The following is a 19,087-nucleotide window of genomic DNA, read 5'->3' as shown; positions in this document are numbered from 1 at the left end:
ATAATTTCTCATAAAACTGATTGAGAAGTACAGCACAATACTCCTCAACCAACTTGCAGCCTTTCAAATTACCGTATTTCTGTTTCTAGAAAATAAGACTTCAGGAAGCAGTAAAATTCACCAAAATAGAAACTAAAAGCTTTACGATGTGTGAAAGGTCTTTAAATGGAAGTAACTATCATAATAACAATCAGGTATGGGCCAAAACCTGAAGCACAAAGGCCGATGAAGACAAAGAGAGTGCTGCACCGATGACAACTGCTTCATCTATTGTTCTGATATTCACCTATCTCCACAGTAAAAAGTTATTCAGCTTAAAACAATATCACCGATAACCGTCACTTAGTATTTTGCAAATATTAGAGCAAAAAATGATTTTGATAAATGATCATCTGGAAAACATTACGGACTTACCAAATCTGGCCTTGAATGGAACAAGAATTCAAGAATTTTGGTGCCAATAGCACCATTAGGTGGAAGTTCAAATGCAGTAAAGGCCAAAGTAGAAAATAAGACCTGTGGACACAATTGAATGCCACAGTAAAATCAGCTCTTCAGGAAGATAGAAGCAGCTGACACAACTAAAATTTTCAATGATGCCCAAACAGGCCATTCCATAAATTGCCCTTGTGTCCTTCTATTCAAGTGCTGTAGAAAAACGTCGGTGCTCAAACCTGTGCCAGACCCATTCCAAAAGCAAACTTAGCAAGAGCCCTTAGACGTGCCAACGAGAGTTCCAGTCCCATCTCAAACAGCTGAACAAATTCAAACATCAATAATGCAGTCAGAAACAAATATACAGACCCAAGGGCATTAAAACCAGCAAGGCAGAGCATGTGATTTTGTTAATGCTGAATTCTATTCCTGTAGACCAGATTCAAGAATAGTCCACAACATTGAAGTTAAGGCAATAGAACTCATATGGCTGCCAAAAGTGCACAAGGATGATAGCTGCTTTCCAAACCAGTAGTGCTAACAGCACAATCTCACCAGCTGCATCTCCATGTGACTTGAGTATTTAGTTATAGCAATCAAACCCAAAAAGAGACTAAGGTGTCACATTTTCTTGAAGAGCAGGAAAACAAAAAGAGCATTTCACAGATACCTTTGTGTCCTGTTCTTGTATAAAATAAGCCTCCTATCGATGTTCCTATACTCAAAATATCCTGTGTGCATACCATCCCTTGTCCAGTCATAGCTTATGTGGCAAGTCATCAGGTGCTGCTCATATGGACTCATGTGCACATTATGTGTGGCTCATTCAAATTTTAGATGGAGGCAAACCCATCCCCCTCTTTGCAGGGTCGACCCACCTTTCTAGGAGTCCACATACACCCTCTCTTGTCATCTTATAAAACCCTAGATGCTCTCAAATTCCATTATAAAGAGCACTTCATTTGTACGAACTCTAATTAATCCACCATAAGCTCTAGCACCCCCATATTCTTAAACTATTTACTAAGCCCCAAAAAGTTTCCCAAAACAGATAAACAAACCCTTGAAATCACAATTACAAACTTATAAACCTCACCCTGGAAAAATTAAGTGCATCTGATGGAGTCCATTTCTAACTATATCTAGAAAGAGATGTCTAATTTGAAGCATTTAAGTCAATTTTATTTCGATTCCCAAACGCCAAAAAGTCATCAACTTCAGCTCATCTTTCTGGGAAACAAGAAAATAAGGTCCTTCATTAAGATGCAACAATGTCTAACAGTCATCAAATTCAGCTCGAAGACCTCTTCGTACCGAATAAACATGAAAACTCCTCAGCTCTGTACAAACCAAGAAATTCCTATGTTGAAAATCAAAAGCTTATGCCAGCAAACAAAGCATTAAGTATTGTTCCTTTTTTATAAAGAGACATTCCTAGTATTTGATGTAGAAATGGATTCCTGAATATTATTTTAAAACTGCGCTTAACCCTTTCAAAATCCTAGCATCCCTTTAACTTCTTCCTCGTTGCAGGCATGATTCTGGCTATAGCAAAATCACTTCTCAAAAGTTAAAACAAAGCCTATATGTTTTCCACTGCTTAAAGTTCAAAAGGAAGGCTTATTTAAAACAGACTCTCACTTACAAGAAATAGGATGCCCAATTCAGACAAGGCCTTGACATCCATAATATTTCTAATCAAACCAAGCTGGTTCAAAACAACTCCTGAGAGAAAAAAGCCCAAAATCTGCCAAGCAAAAATGACAAAATAAGCCATCAACATAATGAGCAGCTTGTCTCTTTGATTAATGTATAAACAGACAACACGCCTCAATGAAATAAATAGTTTCCAATTTAATATTGAAGCAGGTATTCCAGCCATTGCCAGGAAAGACTAAACCATACTGGACTGGCTTTTAAAGCTTTGAACGTTGGAACGACCACAACTGTTGCTGCCAGAAAAGTTAAAGTATCTAGACCCAAATCACTGATGACATCCAATCCTGCTGCAAGGCTCACTTCAGCTCTAACTGCTAGCCGGATATGCCTGGCAGATCCACCTTTCATTTTAGGCTTCCTAAAGAGGTGGCTCTTCCTTCTATACAGTAAGATGGAGCTCATGACTCCACATTTATTCGTGTGTACATTGTTGGCATGTGATTGCATCCTCTTCCCATGAATGGATCCATTTGTGATTAACCTTTGACAACACTGTTCTCTGGTTGTTAGAAGTATCCTATGAGTTGAAACATCAGTATGCCCTTGAGCACGTACCTGCCCAAAAAGACCAGCAAGTTGTATAGCATGCTAAAAGAAGTATACATGATTGATCTTTTAAAAGAAGTTCAGAAGCTGAGTATTAAGATGCAAAGACAGGTAAATGCTGTCACTCAGCAAGACCATAGGAAAATACTGAAAAACTTTAAGCTTTTATAAATATTATCACATCCATAAAGCACACATGCAGTTATAAGAGCCTTACTCTCGAAAAAAATAAATTAAAAAAATTCAAGTTTAAGCTACTTCTCCTACGTTTCGTAAGTGCATGATTGTTGCCTACCAGCTAAACTTCTTACTTGCAGACTTGAGCTTCTCTGCAGCACAAACATGTTCCCCCTAGACATAGAAAAGGTTGCATACAAACCTTCTTGGATCCAGGACCTAGGTGATGCACAACAACATATTGACTCATCTAGCCATCCTGAAAAAATGCTATGGAAGTTCCTCATGGATAACTGTTCTTAACTGCAGTGTGAGGCACACAGCAAGGATACAAGAAAATAACCATGTCTTCTCCCTATGTAAAATGAAGAAACATTCAATGCATAAAGCCCCGGGGAGTATAAAACAACTCCCTATTAAAGCAAACTTTGGTCACTCTTATGAAACATCAAAGAAGTATGAGTAGAGATGGTTAAAATGGACACAACATCAACCGGTCGCAACTTGAATAAAAACTTCATAATGTGAAATCTGAATGTCTGATAACACGACTAACTCATATAGGGAAAGCCCAAGGGAAGTATTAAAAATTCAGGGCAAACTCAGCCATAATAAAGCCAGCACTAAACTATGCATTACATTTTGAAAAATCCTGAAGCAAACATATGATGCAAATGAGAATTCCTACAACGAGCAGAGGGAGAGGAGATATTATCAGATGTATGACATCCAATATGCAGATTTTACTGGCACAACTAAGCAAATGTTTTACTTCCCTACAACATGCAGAGAGGAGAAAAAAATAGGTAAGATGAACTCTAAGCTAGCTTCTAATCTGAATTCTTTTTGAACAAGATGATGCTTTACCATTTTTTGTCTTTTTGAGTATCAAAGGAGCTGCTACCCCAAGGACATCAGAGCACTTTCTGATGGGAAAAATGATGACGGCATTTTTGGAGTATGTTTCTGAGGGTTTTTGGGAGAACAGAAAGAGAAAAAGAAAGTTTTTTTGCAGATTTCCAGAAGAGACAACAAGGCTAATCTTGTCTGCACATATCAGGACAGATGCAAATCTTTTTGTTATTCAATGAAGGCACCATTCTTGGTTGGACGGAGACACAGAGATAATTGCAATCTATACACTTGGAAACACTTTAATAGTTCAAAACAACTGTAAAAGAGAAAAAGAGAGAGAATCCACATGAGACACGGAATGGCGGAGTTCCACCTCTAGACCGCAATGGCCCCAGAGACTGGCGCCCCTTTCAGTATTTCTTTATTATTATGTCACAAAGGTACAAGGCTCTAGGGCTCTCCTCTGCTTCTCCTCGCGGTAGAATGATGCTAGGCCCTTGGCCCAGACTCAAAAGTTTTACATGAAAAACACTTCAGTCTAAAAGCATATGCTTTATTTATAGTTTTGGCCTCTCGGCCGGCTCCTGTAAGTTGTTGGGGGTTAGGATTATTAATCCTAACCCATTAATGATTTGGGCCACTTGGCAGGACTACATAAGTAGGAATTTCTTCTATTGCTTCTTCTCCACTAGGCTTTATTGTTAGACTTACACCACTCTGTTGCTTCACACGTCTAGGGCATACTTGTACGGCTAGTATGTCTCCGGGCTGGCCACCCATAGTCTAGGTTGTACTTGGTCTAGCCGCCCATCTTTGTCCGGGCGCCCTCATAAATATCATTTTCTTGTTGGGTCGTGGAGGATTTTTTCTAGGCTTTGCCCTACCTCCCCTTGGGCGCCTATTTATGGGGCCAGGGGGGTACCCATTTCCATCATACTGATTATACTGAGGGTCTTCTGCTCAATGGTAGTCATGGGGGGCTGATCGCCCCCTCCACCATCTCTACACATGCCATTGCCTCGTCTACTACGAGATACGAGGCCGCTTCCATTGCTTGTTCAGAGAGGGCTTTGGACCATTCTCCAGAGTCATGCGGTACAAGGATCAGAGATGCTTGGGTTTGTTTTTGCTCGAGCTACGCAGACACAGAGAGAGCCTAATGAGAGGAGAGGCTAGCCAGTCTCAGAGACAGATCACAGACTTCTTTAGAGCTGCCACTGGACACCCGGAGGAGTTACTACCACAGCAGAGCTCGTCGCCTCACACCAGAGGCACACTGATCGACCGAGCGACTGAGCTAGGGAGATCCACACCCACGATTGCGAAGGACTACACAGCATCGACGGAGGCTGCATCAGAGGATTCGGATCACTTTGGCCCGACACGCACGACGCCCGGTCAGACTACTGACCATGGAGGAGATTGATGAGATCCGCCAGCGACCGATGCTGGATCTCTTGTGATCTAGCTATCCCAGCTAGCTGCTTAGTTCACACCTAGCAGTTTAGGACTCCATAGTACTTTATTTTGTCATTCTGTCATTTCATTTTTGTCATCTTGTTACTCTGACTTTGTATCAGATCCACCACATTGTAACTTTCTGGTCTCATAGGTCACTGTGGCCTTTTGAAGACGTTAATATAACATTTCATTTCATTTCATCTCTCTCTCTCTCTCTCTCTCTCTCTCTCTCTCCCGCCCCTGCGCTCGCGCTGTTCCCCACCCCGCTGCTGCCCCCTGCGCTCCCGCTTCCTCTCGCCCCCCCGTTGTTGCCCCCTGCGCTCCCGCCTCCTCTTGCCCCCCGCTGCTGCCCCTGCGCTCCCGCTGCCACTCGCCCCGCACCCACAGGTGAATCTCTCCCTCTCCCGCCTCACACCCGCTGCCCCTGCGCACCCGCACCCCCTGCCCCTGCGCTCCCGCTCCCCCTCTCTCTCTCTCTATCTCTCTCCCCTACCCCGCGCGCTTACCCCCCCCGCTCCCTCTCTCTATCGCGCTGCCTCTCTCTATCGCTATCGCTCCTTTCCCTCTCTCTATGGCGCTGCCTCTCTCTATCGCTATCACTCCTTTTAATTTTTTAACCTACTAACTTGTTAACTCTATATTTTTTTAACTCTATCGTTTCTATCATTTTTAACGTTTTTAACTTTTAACTTTTAACTCTATCGTGCCTCTCTCTCTCTCTCTCTCTCTCTCTCTCTCTCTCTCTCTCTCTCTCTCTCTCTCTAGCACGACACCCAGAGTGTCGATCAGGATAGGCTTCATGCTACTTCTATATTGTATCATGGTGACACTTATCCCCACTTTGTACCTTTATGGCATGATACCATTGCTCAGCCTACCAGCCACCCATAGGAGTCGGTAGCACTCCTATCAGTTCTTTGTTTGTACCCAGACTTGGTACTAGACTCATCACTGTAATCAGTTGGTCTCATAGGTCATTTTGGCCTTTTGTAGACGTTAATATATCATTTCATTTCTCTCTCCCCCCCCCTACCCCCCCCCCCCCCCCCTCTCTCTCTCTCTCTCTCTCTCTCTCTCTCTCTCTCTCTCTCTCTCTCTCTCTCTCTTTCTCTCTTTCGCTCGCCCGTACTCTATCGCATTTTTTCATTTTTAATTTTTCATCTCTCTCTCTCTCTCTCTCTCTCTCTCTCTCTCTCTCTCTCTCTCTCTCTCTCTTCCGTACTCTATCGCTACCCCTCCCTTGCCATACCTCCTCGCGTTTCCCCACTCGCCCAGCTACCACACCCGCTTCTAATGTGGATGCACACGTGCGCTTAGTGGCTCTTTTTCGGATGGCGATCAAGCATGAGGAAGCTAGACGATAAAGCCGACCCCCTAGAGGATGCCATTCAAAAGTGCAAAGAGGAAATGACGGAGACCATTACCAAGATGAACCGCAATCTCTTCGGCACAATAAACATGCTCGAAGGACGCGTGCTGATCCAAGAGAGCAAGATAAATACGCTGGAAGACCGAGTGACGACTCAGGATGAAGAGATTGCGTCACTCAAGAAAGATCTTGCCGAAGCACGATCAAGAAACACACTGGAAGAGGGCGAACTGCAACCCTCAGTAATCAAAGAAATCAACACGATCAAGGAGCAAGTACGGGCCATCAAAGAGGGAGAAGAGAAACACAAAGAAATGACGACTTCTTGGGTGGATGTTCTTACCAAAACTCAACAGAAGGCGGATGAAGCCGAGAAATGGATCAAGGTGGCCAAGAAAGGAAAAGGCAAGGAGATAACACCCACGTCCACACCCACTATCATTAATCAGACACTAGAGGAGGAGCAAAGAAGACGGGTGCGCGCTTTACATGTGAGAATTTACGGTCTTAAAGACAAAGGCAATGTGGACGAAGAGGTAAAAGAACTCATAGCCTTGATGGGGGTTCATGAGCCGACGCACACAAGAGCATGGAGAGTGGGCAACATAAAGAAAAATGGAAGCAGTGGGGAAACCTCAAAAGAAAGAGCACTCATCCTCCATTTTCCCTCCATGGAAGCGAAGAAGTCCTTCTTGAAGAAAAGACCAACTCTTAAAGAGACGGGCATCTTTCTCGGGGATGATCTCACCCTCTCGCAGATCGCTCATATGTAGGAAGTAATGCCGGAGATTACAGCGGCAAGGGGAAAAGGCAAGATTGCCTTTTACCGAGATGGAAGAGTGGTAATACTAGAGCGACGCTCCACATGACGGTGCAAGACTTATGGGACCACACTCAAAGTGGCTGCCTGGAACTGTAATGGATCTATGAGTCTTGATGTGGGTGCCTTTGAGGATAGCTTTACTGGAAGAGACATCATCTTTTACTCTGAGACACACCAGGCCCCTGGGCAATCCATGCCTCACATCAGTGGATACAGGTGGGAGACAGCTTACAGACAGGAGACACGCTCAGAGCACAGGACGGGGCTCGGGGGGTGTGGCAATGTTATTTAGAGAGGATCTGCAGCCATTGATACATATAGCCCGCAGGGATGAGCAGGCTAGGTACATGTGGGTGAGATTGAAAGCAGAGACAGGCAGGTATCTCTACCTTGCTATTTGCTACTTTCCCCCAAGTACATCAGTTTATGCATCACCCAGAGGACCGTCCCCTTTCTCTATTTTGGATGATGACATATGGGAGTTCTCTTGAGATGGTGACATTATCATTCTAGGGGACCTCAATGCTAGGACTGCCCATCACCAAACAGTGTTTTATGATACTTCAGAGGAGATGCTAAGAGAGCTAGATGTCGTAGAGATGGGCCTGTCCAGACTATCACACGATGTGGAATATACTGAGTACGGGCGACACTTGATAGACATGGGCACCGCACATGGATTGGCCATCTTGAATGGCCTACTGAGATTTCCTGCTTGCGGGAGGTTTCACATGCTTCCCACACAGACATGGAGCCAGCACAGTGGACTATGTCATGCACAGCCGAATCTCATCTCTAGTATCCAAGATCTCACAGTTGGGCCCAGACCGGTCGGGGTGGCAGTGGATCATGCTCTGGTGTCGATTGTTACCATATACATGTGGTAGTGATGTGTGTGAACACACTAGGACCGCCGGGGCATTTTTTCCCTCTTTAGGAGGTTTTTCCCCCGTGCATTGTATATACACCCATCACTCTAGGGCTATCAATCTTTCCATTGCACACTAAGTAACACACTCTCTATTGTGTGCCTTGATCTTCCTTCGTCTTCTCCAAGCTGTGTGTATTTCTCTGCAACCATAATTCCAACAATTGGTATCAGAGCAGGTCACGTCCTCCCGGGCTTAGTCGCCAGCTGCTCCAGCACACGCCTGCTCACTTTCTCCGATTTCAGTGAGCTTTGGCGAGCGTTCGCAGGTCAACAAATATTTTGGGAGAGCTCAGTGAGCTCGGTCTGCTCAGAATTTTGATTTGGGCTCATTTCAGCCACCGTTTCCACTACAGGTAGTACTCCACAGGCTATTTCATCATTTTGTGCAGAATTTCTGTCAGTGCCGTTTTCTGCATAACAGGTGCCTTATAGTCTTCTATGGTTTGTGCTATATAGCACAGGTTGTTCCCGCTCCGTTTCTCCTATTTTCGGGCAGTTTTCACATCAGGTGCAGCATTTACCATGACTGACAACAACAACACAGATGTGTTCAAGATGTTTGCTGCTGAGGACAGGTTGGATGGGGACAACTACCCTATGTGGGCTTATATGATGCAACATGTTCTTGTGTCAAAGGGTGTCTGGAACATTGTGCAGGGCATTGATGTATGTCCTGGTTCTGAGGATGTAGGCGATGTTGAGGATGTTGCAGGTCTTGCTGCAAGGATTGCAGCTGTTAGAGTTGTTTGGCCTACGGCAGAACAAGCTCGTTGGGATGTTAAGGATGCGTAGGCTCATGCATTGATTGCGTTGTCTGTGAAGCGCACCATTGTTCCTCACATCCGTTCTGCAAAATCTGCAAAACAGGCTTGGGATATTTTAGCAGGTCTTTATGCAAGCCGCAATGAGGCTAAAATTGCTTTGCTGCGTAAAGAGCTAGAGTCGAAGATTATGCATGAGGAAGATGATATGGACACTTTCCTTGCTAGTGTCAAGGATATCAATGAGCAGCTTATTTTTGCAGGTGAAGTCATTTCAGACAGTTCCCTTGTGCAGACTGTTCTTGATGCCTTACCAGATTCCTACCAGACTTTTGCTAGTACTTGGAGACTGATGACCCAAGGAAATCCTGAAGTTGTCAAGTTTGATGCATTATGCACATTGCTGTTGCAAGAGTCGCTTTCTAGAAAAAACAGGACTAGGTAGCGTGCAATTGAACGGGCTTTTATTGCTTCTCAAAGAAAGGGTGGTAACAGTAATGCAGCCACTTCTTATGGTTCTGCTGCGAGTGGCAAAAATTATGTTCCTAATGCTTCTGCTGGCAGTACTTCGTCTGGCAATTCTGGTGATAAGGGCAAAAAGAAGATGCGTTGCCATTATTGTAAAGCCAATGATCACTTGATAAGTCGTGTCCTAAGTTGAAGGCCAAAGAGGCTAAGAACAAAGAGGGTGGTTCCACTGCAAATGCTGGTTCCACTACAAATGCAGCCATTGTTGAGTCTTCTGTGAAAGGAGACTCTGTTGCTGATGTTGATGCAGAATGGGCTTTTAGCGCAGAGTGCACTTACAATCCTGCTGTCCATGATGCATGCTTGTCAGTTGCTGCAGATTCACATGTGTGGTATTTCGACAGTGGTGCTACAAAGCACATTACCTCACATCGTGAATTGTTTACCTCTCTCGAGTCTGTCCCTCATGGGAATTTAGTCACTTGCGCCAACAACGCCTCTTATCCAGTTCAGGGAGTTGGAAAGATTGTGCTCACTGCTGCTAATGGCAGTTCCTTCACACTTGTTGATGCACTTTATGTACTTAGGATCAAGAAGAATCTCTTGTCTGTATCCGCACTTGCTAGACTTGGACTTGTAGTCAAATTTGTGGATGACAGATATATAGTTCATGATCTCAGTTTTGGTGATGAAATTGTTGCATCTGGGCTTTTGTGCCATGGGCTGTATAAGCTCACTTTGTATGACAAGTATGGACAAAATTTTGCAAATGATGTTGCAGATTCAAGGGCTATTTCAGATGCAAAACTTTGGCATGCACGTTTTGGTCATCTGAATTTTGCCAGTTTGCTACGTTTGCAGAAATCTGATATGGTTGCTTCTTTGCCGCCTCTTGAAGCACCTCTCAAACATGTTTGTGAAGGCTGTATTTTGGGTAAGATGCAGCATTCTAAATTTCCAAAGGATGGTTCAGTTCAGGCCACATGCAGGTTGCAGCTTATGCATAGTGATGTTTGTGGGCCCATGCAAACTCCGTCCTTGGGCAATTACCTGTACTTCGTGACTTTCATTGATGATTACTCCAAGCATGCATGGGTATTTCCACTTAAAGCGAAGTCCGAAGTTTTTATGTGCTTCAAACAATTTCTGGCTATGGATGAAAATGTCTCGAAATGTACTATGGGCACCCTACGTTCCGATCGAGGGGGGGAGTATATGTCTCATGAATTTAATGCATTTCTGGCTGGTCGTGGGATAAAACACCAATGTACAGTGCCTTATACACCTCAGCAAAATGGTGTTGCTGAGAGGAAAAACAGGTCATTGACGGAAATGGCACGATGTATGGTCAAAAGTCAAGCTTTGCCTCATTCTTTTTGGCTTGAGGCCATCATGTGTGCCACTTATGTGCTGAACAGGTGTCCTACGAAAGCTTTGCAGTCTATTACTCCATATGAAGCATAGCATGATAAAAAGCCTTCTATTGAGCACATGCGTGTTTTTGGTTGTTTGGCATATGCTTTGGTGCCACAAGTGCAGCGCAGAAAATTGGATGATAAGGGTGTCAAATGTATTTTTGTTGGTTATAGTGCTGAAAGCAAAGGTTACAGGTTGTATCATCCGCACACAAAACGTATTCTCGTTTCTCGGGATGTAGTGTTTGTAGAAGATTCTGTTCAGCCCTTGCTGTCATATACTAGAGACAGTAATGTAAGCTCACAGGACATTTATGACACTTTGTTGCCTCTTTTCAGTGGTGGAAATACGAATGTAAGTTTCAATGAGGCAAATGTACAGCCTATGGGGATTTCTGAAAATGTTTTAGATTAGCCTATTACTGATGTAGATGTACATGATGTACTTGATGAGGAAAGGGCTGAAAATGAGCAGGCTAGAGGTATGCCAAAATGGTTGGTGCACACTTTGCGTGATAGTAAATTGGATGCACCTTTGTCTAGTCGTACTCGTTCAGGCTCTTGCCATGCATCTTATGCATCAGATTGTTATGCTTTGGCTGTGTCTAGTTTACATGATGTTGAGGAGCCTCTGTCTTTTGATGAAGCACAGAATTCAGAAAATTGGATGGCTGCCATGCAATCAGAATATGATGCACTTATAGAAAATGACACATGGAATTTATGTGATTTGCCTCCTGGCAAAAAGGCCATTGGTACGAAGTGGGTTTACAAGTTGAAACGCAAGCCGGATGGTGAGATCGATTGCCATAAGGCTCGACTTGTTGCAAAAGGTTATGCACAGCAAAAAGGCATAGACTATGAAGAGACTTTTGCTCCCACTTGTCGTATGACTACTGTGCGTTTTCCATGTGCATTGGCAGCTCATTTTGGTTGGGATGTACATCAATCAGACATTGTTACTGCTTTCTTGAATGGTGACATATTTGAGGAAGTTTATGTAACGCAGCCTCGTGGTTTTGTCATAAAAGGACAAGAGGACAAAGTGTGCAAATGTAACAAGGCTTTGTATGGGTTGAAGCAATCTCCTCGTGCTTGGTATGAGACAGCTGACACTCATTTGGTCAAACAAGGCTTTCGTAACAGTCCAACAGAAAGCACATTGTATGTAAAGTGTGAGGGTGATGTACTTCTCATTGTGGTTCTTTATGTTGATGATTTGTTGATCACTGGACCAAATGATGTTTAAGCAGTGTGATGGTGGTATTGCCTTGTGTCAGAAAAGTTACATAGAGACATTGCTATGTAAGTTTGGACTTGAGGATTGCAAACCTATTGCCACTCCCATGGAAACAGGTTTGAAGTTGAGTCTACATGATGCTGGTGATCTTGCTGATGTCACTCTTTACCAAACTGTTGTTGGCTGCCTCATGTATGTATGCAACACGAAGCCGGATATTCAGTTTGCAGTCTCACAGGTCAGCAGATTTATGCATAGCCCAGGGTCTAAGCATTGGCAGGCTGTCAAGAGGATTTTCCGCTACCTTCGTGGCACTTTACATCTTGGCTTGTTTTATCCCAAGGGGGGATCATTGCCGCCAGACTTACATGCTTTTTCGGACTCAGATTGGGCTGGTTGTTTTGACACGCGAGTGTCCACAAGTGGTTTTTGTTTCATGCTTGGCAGTTCATGTATATCATGGTTGAGCAAGAAGCAACCTACTGTGGCCACTTCGAGTTGTGAGGCTGAGTACAGGGCAGTCTTCACAGCTACGGTTGAGTGTGTATGGCTCAGACGCCTTATGGCTGATTTGGGTGTTGGACAGGACACTACCAACACTATCTACACTGACAGTCAGAGCGCATTGGCAGTTGCGAGGAACCCAGTTTTTCATGCTCGCACAAAGCACATTGAGGTGCATTACCACTATGTCAGGGAGAGGCTCTCAGCAGGAGAGATCAGCTTGGCTTATGTTCCAACACAGGACAACCTTGCAGATCTTTTCAAAAAGGCATTGTCTCGTGAGAAGCTTGAAGCTTTCCGCAAAGCTTTGGGCTTACTCCCCTTTGTGGACTGATCCTGTCCTTGGGGCATGGCACTTCCCTTTACTCATGTGCCAGCTCTCGTTCACCGCATCACTCTAGGGGGGATTTGTTACCATATACATGTGGTAGTGATGTGTGTGAACACACTAGGACCGCCGGGGCATTTTTTCCCTCTTTAGGAGGTTTTTTCCCCCGTGCATTGTATATACGCCCATCACTCTAGGGCTATCAATCTTTCCATTGCACACTAAGTTATACACTCTCTATTGTGTGCCTTGAGCTTCCTTCGTCTTCTCCAAGCTGTGTGTGTTTCTCTACAATGACCATCTCCTTCATGTTCAGTGTAGCACACAGGCCACGGGTAGCAGCCCCTACTCGCTACACCTTCACACGGGAGACGGATTCTGTATACATAGACGGGATCTAAAGACGCCTATGCACTGAGGACCCGGGGCAACCTCTGGAGGAGCTAACTACTATACTGACACAGACATTACATGATGCAACAGCAGAGGCATACCCACACACCCAGCCTGAGCAGAGACGCCGATCAGGGAGCATGCCTCAGAACATCTGGTACGATGAGGAGTGCCGCCAGACTAGAGCCAGACTTCAGAGGGAGGTGCTTTTGGGGGACGTCACTCACAGACAGTCACAGATTGACTTCCGACGCCTGGTGTGGCGAAAGAAGAGGGCTTTTTTGGCCCGACTCGAGTAGGATCTATACCAGCTATTCTTGAGTCAGGACTCGCATGAGGCGTGGCGGCTCTTTCATGAGCAATCCCCCCCCCCCCCTGCTATTTCCTCCACAGAGACATGGGGTCAGTACGCATCATCTTTGTACACAGTACCTGAACAGCCGCCCCTTCCCAACCCCCCCCCCCCCCGATCAATGCCCACACACATGTGCTTTTTTCACCGCTGAGATGGTGAAGAAAGCTATTGACAGGATGAGGACTTGGAGAGCATATTGTAGACATGTAGTAGTGTTAGTGTGTATACGCGCTTCACCAGGGGCACTTTTCTCCCACTGGGTTTTTCCCCCTGGACATCTGGTGTGAAAGGACACCTTATCTCTTAGGGCTTCATATAAGCTTTGTAGCTCTGAGTTTGCATATACACTATTATTCTAATACAGAGAGATAGACTACAGAGATCTCGTACGCAAGCTCTGTGTCTTCTCCTTCTCCATCTTCTTCCTACTCTGAGTTGTTGTCTTCCTTCTGTTTCCTGTTTCATCATCTTCAACAATTGGTATCAGAGCAAGGTGATTTCTAGAGCCTCTACTTGCGTTTTCGCATCCGCGCGCGCAATCGCAGTTTTCAGGCAGTTTTCGGAAAATTTGCTCGTGGGAGCATTCTCGACGTTCCGGGAGTATTCTGACCGGGCGACCTGGGGTTTTACCCCCCCTTTCGAAGCCGTTCAAGCCCTCAGAATTTTGTTCTGAGCAGCGTAGCAAAAGTTACCTTTCGGAGGCGTTTAGATCAAGAGGGTGTGCTTTTTGACAGATTTTCTTCAGGTAAACAGTTCTTTTGGAAAGCAGCTTGTCTTAGCTTTGTGCTGAGATTTTGTGTAGAGTTTTGCTTGCATTGGAGAGGAGATTTGTGAATCTCTTGGAGGTTCTTTTGCTCTCTTGTGTGCATCCACAGTATGGCTCAATCTACGGAGAAAGAGATTTTTGGTGCGTTTATATCCGAAGACAAATTGGATGGTACCAACTATTCTCTTTGGTCTTTTATGGCCAAAAATGTTTTGGTTGGTAAAGGATTGTGGGATTATGTATCTGGAGATGAAGTTCGTCCAGTTAGCATTGCACCTGCCACGCCTGGTCGTGGTGCAGCTGTTGGTGCACGACCCTCACAAGTCACTCCAGAGCAAAAGAGATGGAATACTAAAGATGCACAAGCTATGGCCGTGATTGCCTTAACCATAAAGAGGACAATCACACCACATATAAGATCTTGCAGAACTTCTGATGATGCTTGGAACACTCTGCAAGCTATGTTTGGAGGAAGAAATGCTGCCAAAATAGAGTTTTTGAAGAAACAACTTGACAAAATACAGATGGACGAAGGTGACAATATCGTCGAGCATCTTACAAAAATCAGGGATCTTAAAGAGCAATTGCTTAGCATTGATGAAGTGATTCCAAAGAAGGACTTGGTTTCCAAAACACTCAATTCACTACCACCATCTTATTTGACTTTTCAGACTTCTTTGACTCTATCTTTGCGAGCTAATCCTGAGCCTCTTCATTTTGAAGAGTTAGTGGCTTTGCTATTGCAGGAGGATCAATCACGTAAGAACAAGTCTTTACAAGTGGATGGTCTGGATCATGCTCTTGTTGTACATAACAAAAACAAGGGTAAAGAGAGTGCTCATCACTCCAAGTCTAGTGTGCAGGACAGTCTCCAGAGAAGTCTAAAGGTGATTCCGACAAGTCCAAGAAAAAAGGTAAATGTCACTACTGCAAGAAACCTGGTCACTACATTAGTGAGTGTAAAAAGCGAATTGCTAAAGAAAAGAAGAAAGAGTCAAGTTTGGTTGTTTCAGCTTCTGGTGATTCTTCTACAGCTAAAGAAGAGTCTGCAAACTTTGTGCAGGATTCTTATGCTTTCTTAGTATATTCAGATTTTTTTGCTTACAGTGTTGACGAGACACAAATGATTTGGTACTTTGATAGTGGTGCATCCAGGCATATTACTTCAAGGAAGGATTTGTTTTGTTCATTGGATGCAGCTCCAGCAGGAAAGAAGGTGACATGTGCAAATAATGCTTCTTATCCAATCAAAGGCGTTGGTAAGATTTTGATCACCATTTCAGATGGTTCAGATTTATGCTTGCCAGATGTCTTATATGTTCCAGGGATCAAGAAGAATTTGTTGTCTGTATCCTCTCTTGCAAAAAATGGTCTTCGGGTCATTTTTGAGGATGACAGATGTGTTGTACGAGATCGAGAGAATGGTTATTCTCTTATCACTACAGGTACGCTGGAAAATGGACTATTTGTGCTAGATCGTTATGAAACGCAGATTTAGGTATGTATTGCAAAAACAAAGACTCAGGCCATGCAGGATGCTGAGTTGTGGCATGCTAGATTTGGGCATGTTAGTTATGGCAGTTTGATGACTTTACAACGTCATAATATGGTGCATGATTTGTCTTTATTGGAGATGCCACCAAGACATGTATGTGAAGGTTGCGTTCTTGGAAGATGCACAGATTTGCATTTTCGCAAGATGGTTCAGTTAGAGGGACACGAAAGTTACAGCTTGTACACAGTGATGTATGTGGTCCTATGAGGACGCCATCTATAGGAAACAACCTTTATTTTGTGACCTTCATTGATGACTTTTCCAGGTTTTGTTGGGTGTATCCACTCAAAGCAAAGTCAAATGTGTTTGCAATTTTTCAACATTATGTCGCCATGGTTGAAAATGAAACAGGTTGCAAAGTACAGACTCTTCGTACCGATCGAGGAGGTGAATACATGTCAGGTGCATTTAAGGATTTTTTGGGAAAGAAAGGCATTAAACACCAATGCACTATGCCATACACACCACAACAGAATGGTGTTGCAGAAAGGAAGAACAGGTCTTTAATAGAGACGGCTAGATGTATGCTCAAGGCTAAGAGTTTGCCTCATAAGCTATGGATGGAGGCAATTGCTTGTGCAGCACATGTTTTGAACAGGTGTCCTACTCGTGCTTTGAAGACCATTACTCCATATGAAGCATGGTATGACAGAAAACCTTCAGTCAGTTATCTTCGTGTTTTTGGTTGTCTTGCTTATGCTCACATCCCTCAGCAGTTACGTGGGAAGCTTGATGATAAGGCAATCAAATGTATATTTGTGGGGTACAGCAGTGGAAGTAAAGGTTATAGACTTTACACTCCTGCTACAAACAAGATTTTTGAAAGTCGTGATGTAATTTTTGCAGAAACTACTGCTCAACCTATGGTTGCTTTTGATGTACCGCATATGCAGACACATGATGTATTTGAAGGTTTGCTTCCTTCTCTGGTGGAGAATCAAGAATCACAACAGGTTGATAATCTTGATCAATCTTTTGATCAGCATGTGACACCTCATGATGTAGAGGAAATTGTGCGTGAAGAGCAAGAAGTTCTCAGGGAAGAAAGAACCTTGCCTAAATGGGTTCAGAAAACTTTGCAGGATAGCAAGTTGGATGCACCGTTGCCACGAAAAACACGTGCTGGTACTGCTTTTGGTATAGAGCAAGTAGATTTGGCTCGCTTTAGCACTCTTTGTGATGCAGATGAGCCTGATTCATTTGAACAAGCTTTAGAGTGTGTTCCGTGGAAAGATGCTATGCAGCAAGAAATTGATTCTATTCATAAGAATCATACATGGGATCTAGTGGACTTGCCTACAGGTAAAAAGTCTATTGGTACAAAGTGGGTTTTTAAGGTAAAAAGGAAACAAGATGGTACTGTTGACAGGTACAAAGCAAGGCTTGTGGCAAAAGGCTATGCGCAACAGAAAGGCATAGATTATGATGAAACCTTTGCTCCTACTTCTCGTGCGTCCACAGTTAGATCACTAGTTGCAATTGCTGCTCATCATGGTTGGAAAGTGTATTAGTTGGATATCAAAACTGCTTTTTTGAACGGTGATTTGCAGGAAGAAGTTTATGTAAGTCAACCAAGTGGTTTTGTTGTAAAAGGTCAAGAGCAAAAGGTATGTAGATTGCGTAAAGCTTTGTATGGTCTCAAACAGGCTCCAAGAGCATGGTATGAGAAGATACATACTTATTTGATTGGCCAGGGATTTCAAAATAGTCCAACAGAAAGTACTTTGTATGTCAAAAAGAGAGATGGAGTTCTCATTATGCTAACACTTTATATGATATGCTTCTTACAGGTAATACTGCAGATGAAATTGAAGCGTTTAAAGATGCCTTGAGAAAAACCTTTGAGATGTCTGATCTTGGTTTGCTACATTATTACTTGGGTATTCAGTTTGTGCAATCAGAGGATGGCATATACATGCTGCAGGCAAAATATTTGCATAAAATTTTGGACAAGTTTGGTATGCAAAATTGTAAACCAATCTCTACACCCGTAGAAACTGGATCAAAGTTGAGCATGCACGATGCTGGAGAACCTTTTGATGTACATACTTATGCAGCAGCCGTTGGTTGCTTGATATATTTGGCAGGCAACACTCGTCCAGACATTCAATTTGGGGTTTCACAAGCAAGCAGATTTATGCACATCCCAGGTATGCATCATTGGCAGGCTGTGAAGCGCATACTTCGTTACCTTTTAGGTACCCCTAATCTTGCCATGTTCTTTCCAAGGGGGGATATGTATGGAAAGCACAGTTCTATGCAGCTTCTTGGTTACAGCGATTCAGATTGGGCTGGTGATTTTGACACACGACATTCCACAAGTGGCAATTGTTTTTTCTTGGGAAATGCATGTATATCTTGGCTAAGCAAGAAGCAACCCACAGTGGCTACATCAACTTGTGAAGCTGAGTATAGGGCAGCTTTCATGGCAACAGTTGATTGTGTATAGATACGCAGGTTATTGGCAGATCTTTGTGAGTGTCAACATGCACCCACTACCATTTTCACTGACAGTCAGAGTGCTATGGCAGTTGCAAGGAATCCAATATTTCATGCAAGAACAAAGCACATAGAGGTTCACTACCACTATGTCAGGGAAAGGCTACATGCAAGGGAGATCATAGTAACTTACTGTCCTACACAGGATAACATTGCAGATCTATTTACGAAGGCGTTATCACGAGAAAAGTTTGAAGCTTTCCGAAAAGCTTTGGGCTTACTCTCATACACATGATGATCTGCTACCTTGTACGGATTCACACTCACTACAAGGGGGATTTGTAGACATGTAGTAGTGTTAGTGTGTATACGCGCTTCACCAGGGGCACTTTTCTCCCACTGGGTTTTTCCCCCTGGACATTTGGTGTGAAAGGACACCTTATCTCTTAGGGTTTCATATAAGCTTTGTAGCTATGAGTTTGCATATACACTATTATTCTAATACAGAGAGATAGACTACAGAGATCTCGTACGCAAGCTCTATGTC

The 19,087-nt window shown here is 43.7% G+C and overlaps 1 protein-coding gene across 1 annotated transcript in view; it reads right to left on the bottom strand.

Moving 5' to 3' along the window:
- The window catches only part of KEA3 (K+ efflux antiporter 3), a 54,951-nt gene that overhangs the window by 4,555 nt on the left and 31,309 nt on the right, over positions 1-19,087 (bottom strand). Inside the window, exons 2-6 of the mRNA XM_086491436.1 lie at positions 2,341-2,709; positions 2,081-2,182; positions 675-755; positions 415-516; positions 209-286 (exon numbers count right to left, since the gene is read on the bottom strand). Coding sequence (XP_086347562.1) covers positions 209-286; positions 415-516; positions 675-755; positions 2,081-2,182; positions 2,341-2,709 — 732 coding nt within the window. The remainder of the gene's footprint in view (positions 1-208; positions 287-414; positions 517-674; positions 756-2,080; positions 2,183-2,340; positions 2,710-19,087) is intronic.

The sequence above is a fragment of the Adiantum capillus-veneris genome, chromosome 19 (genome assembly GCF_014529385.1).
Source record: "Adiantum capillus-veneris isolate H3 chromosome 19, ASM1452938v2, whole genome shotgun sequence".
Taxonomy (NCBI): Eukaryota; Viridiplantae; Streptophyta; class Polypodiopsida; order Polypodiales; family Pteridaceae; genus Adiantum; species Adiantum capillus-veneris.
The sequence above is the reverse complement of the archived record's forward strand: the minus strand, read 5'-3'. Positions and strand labels throughout refer to the sequence as shown.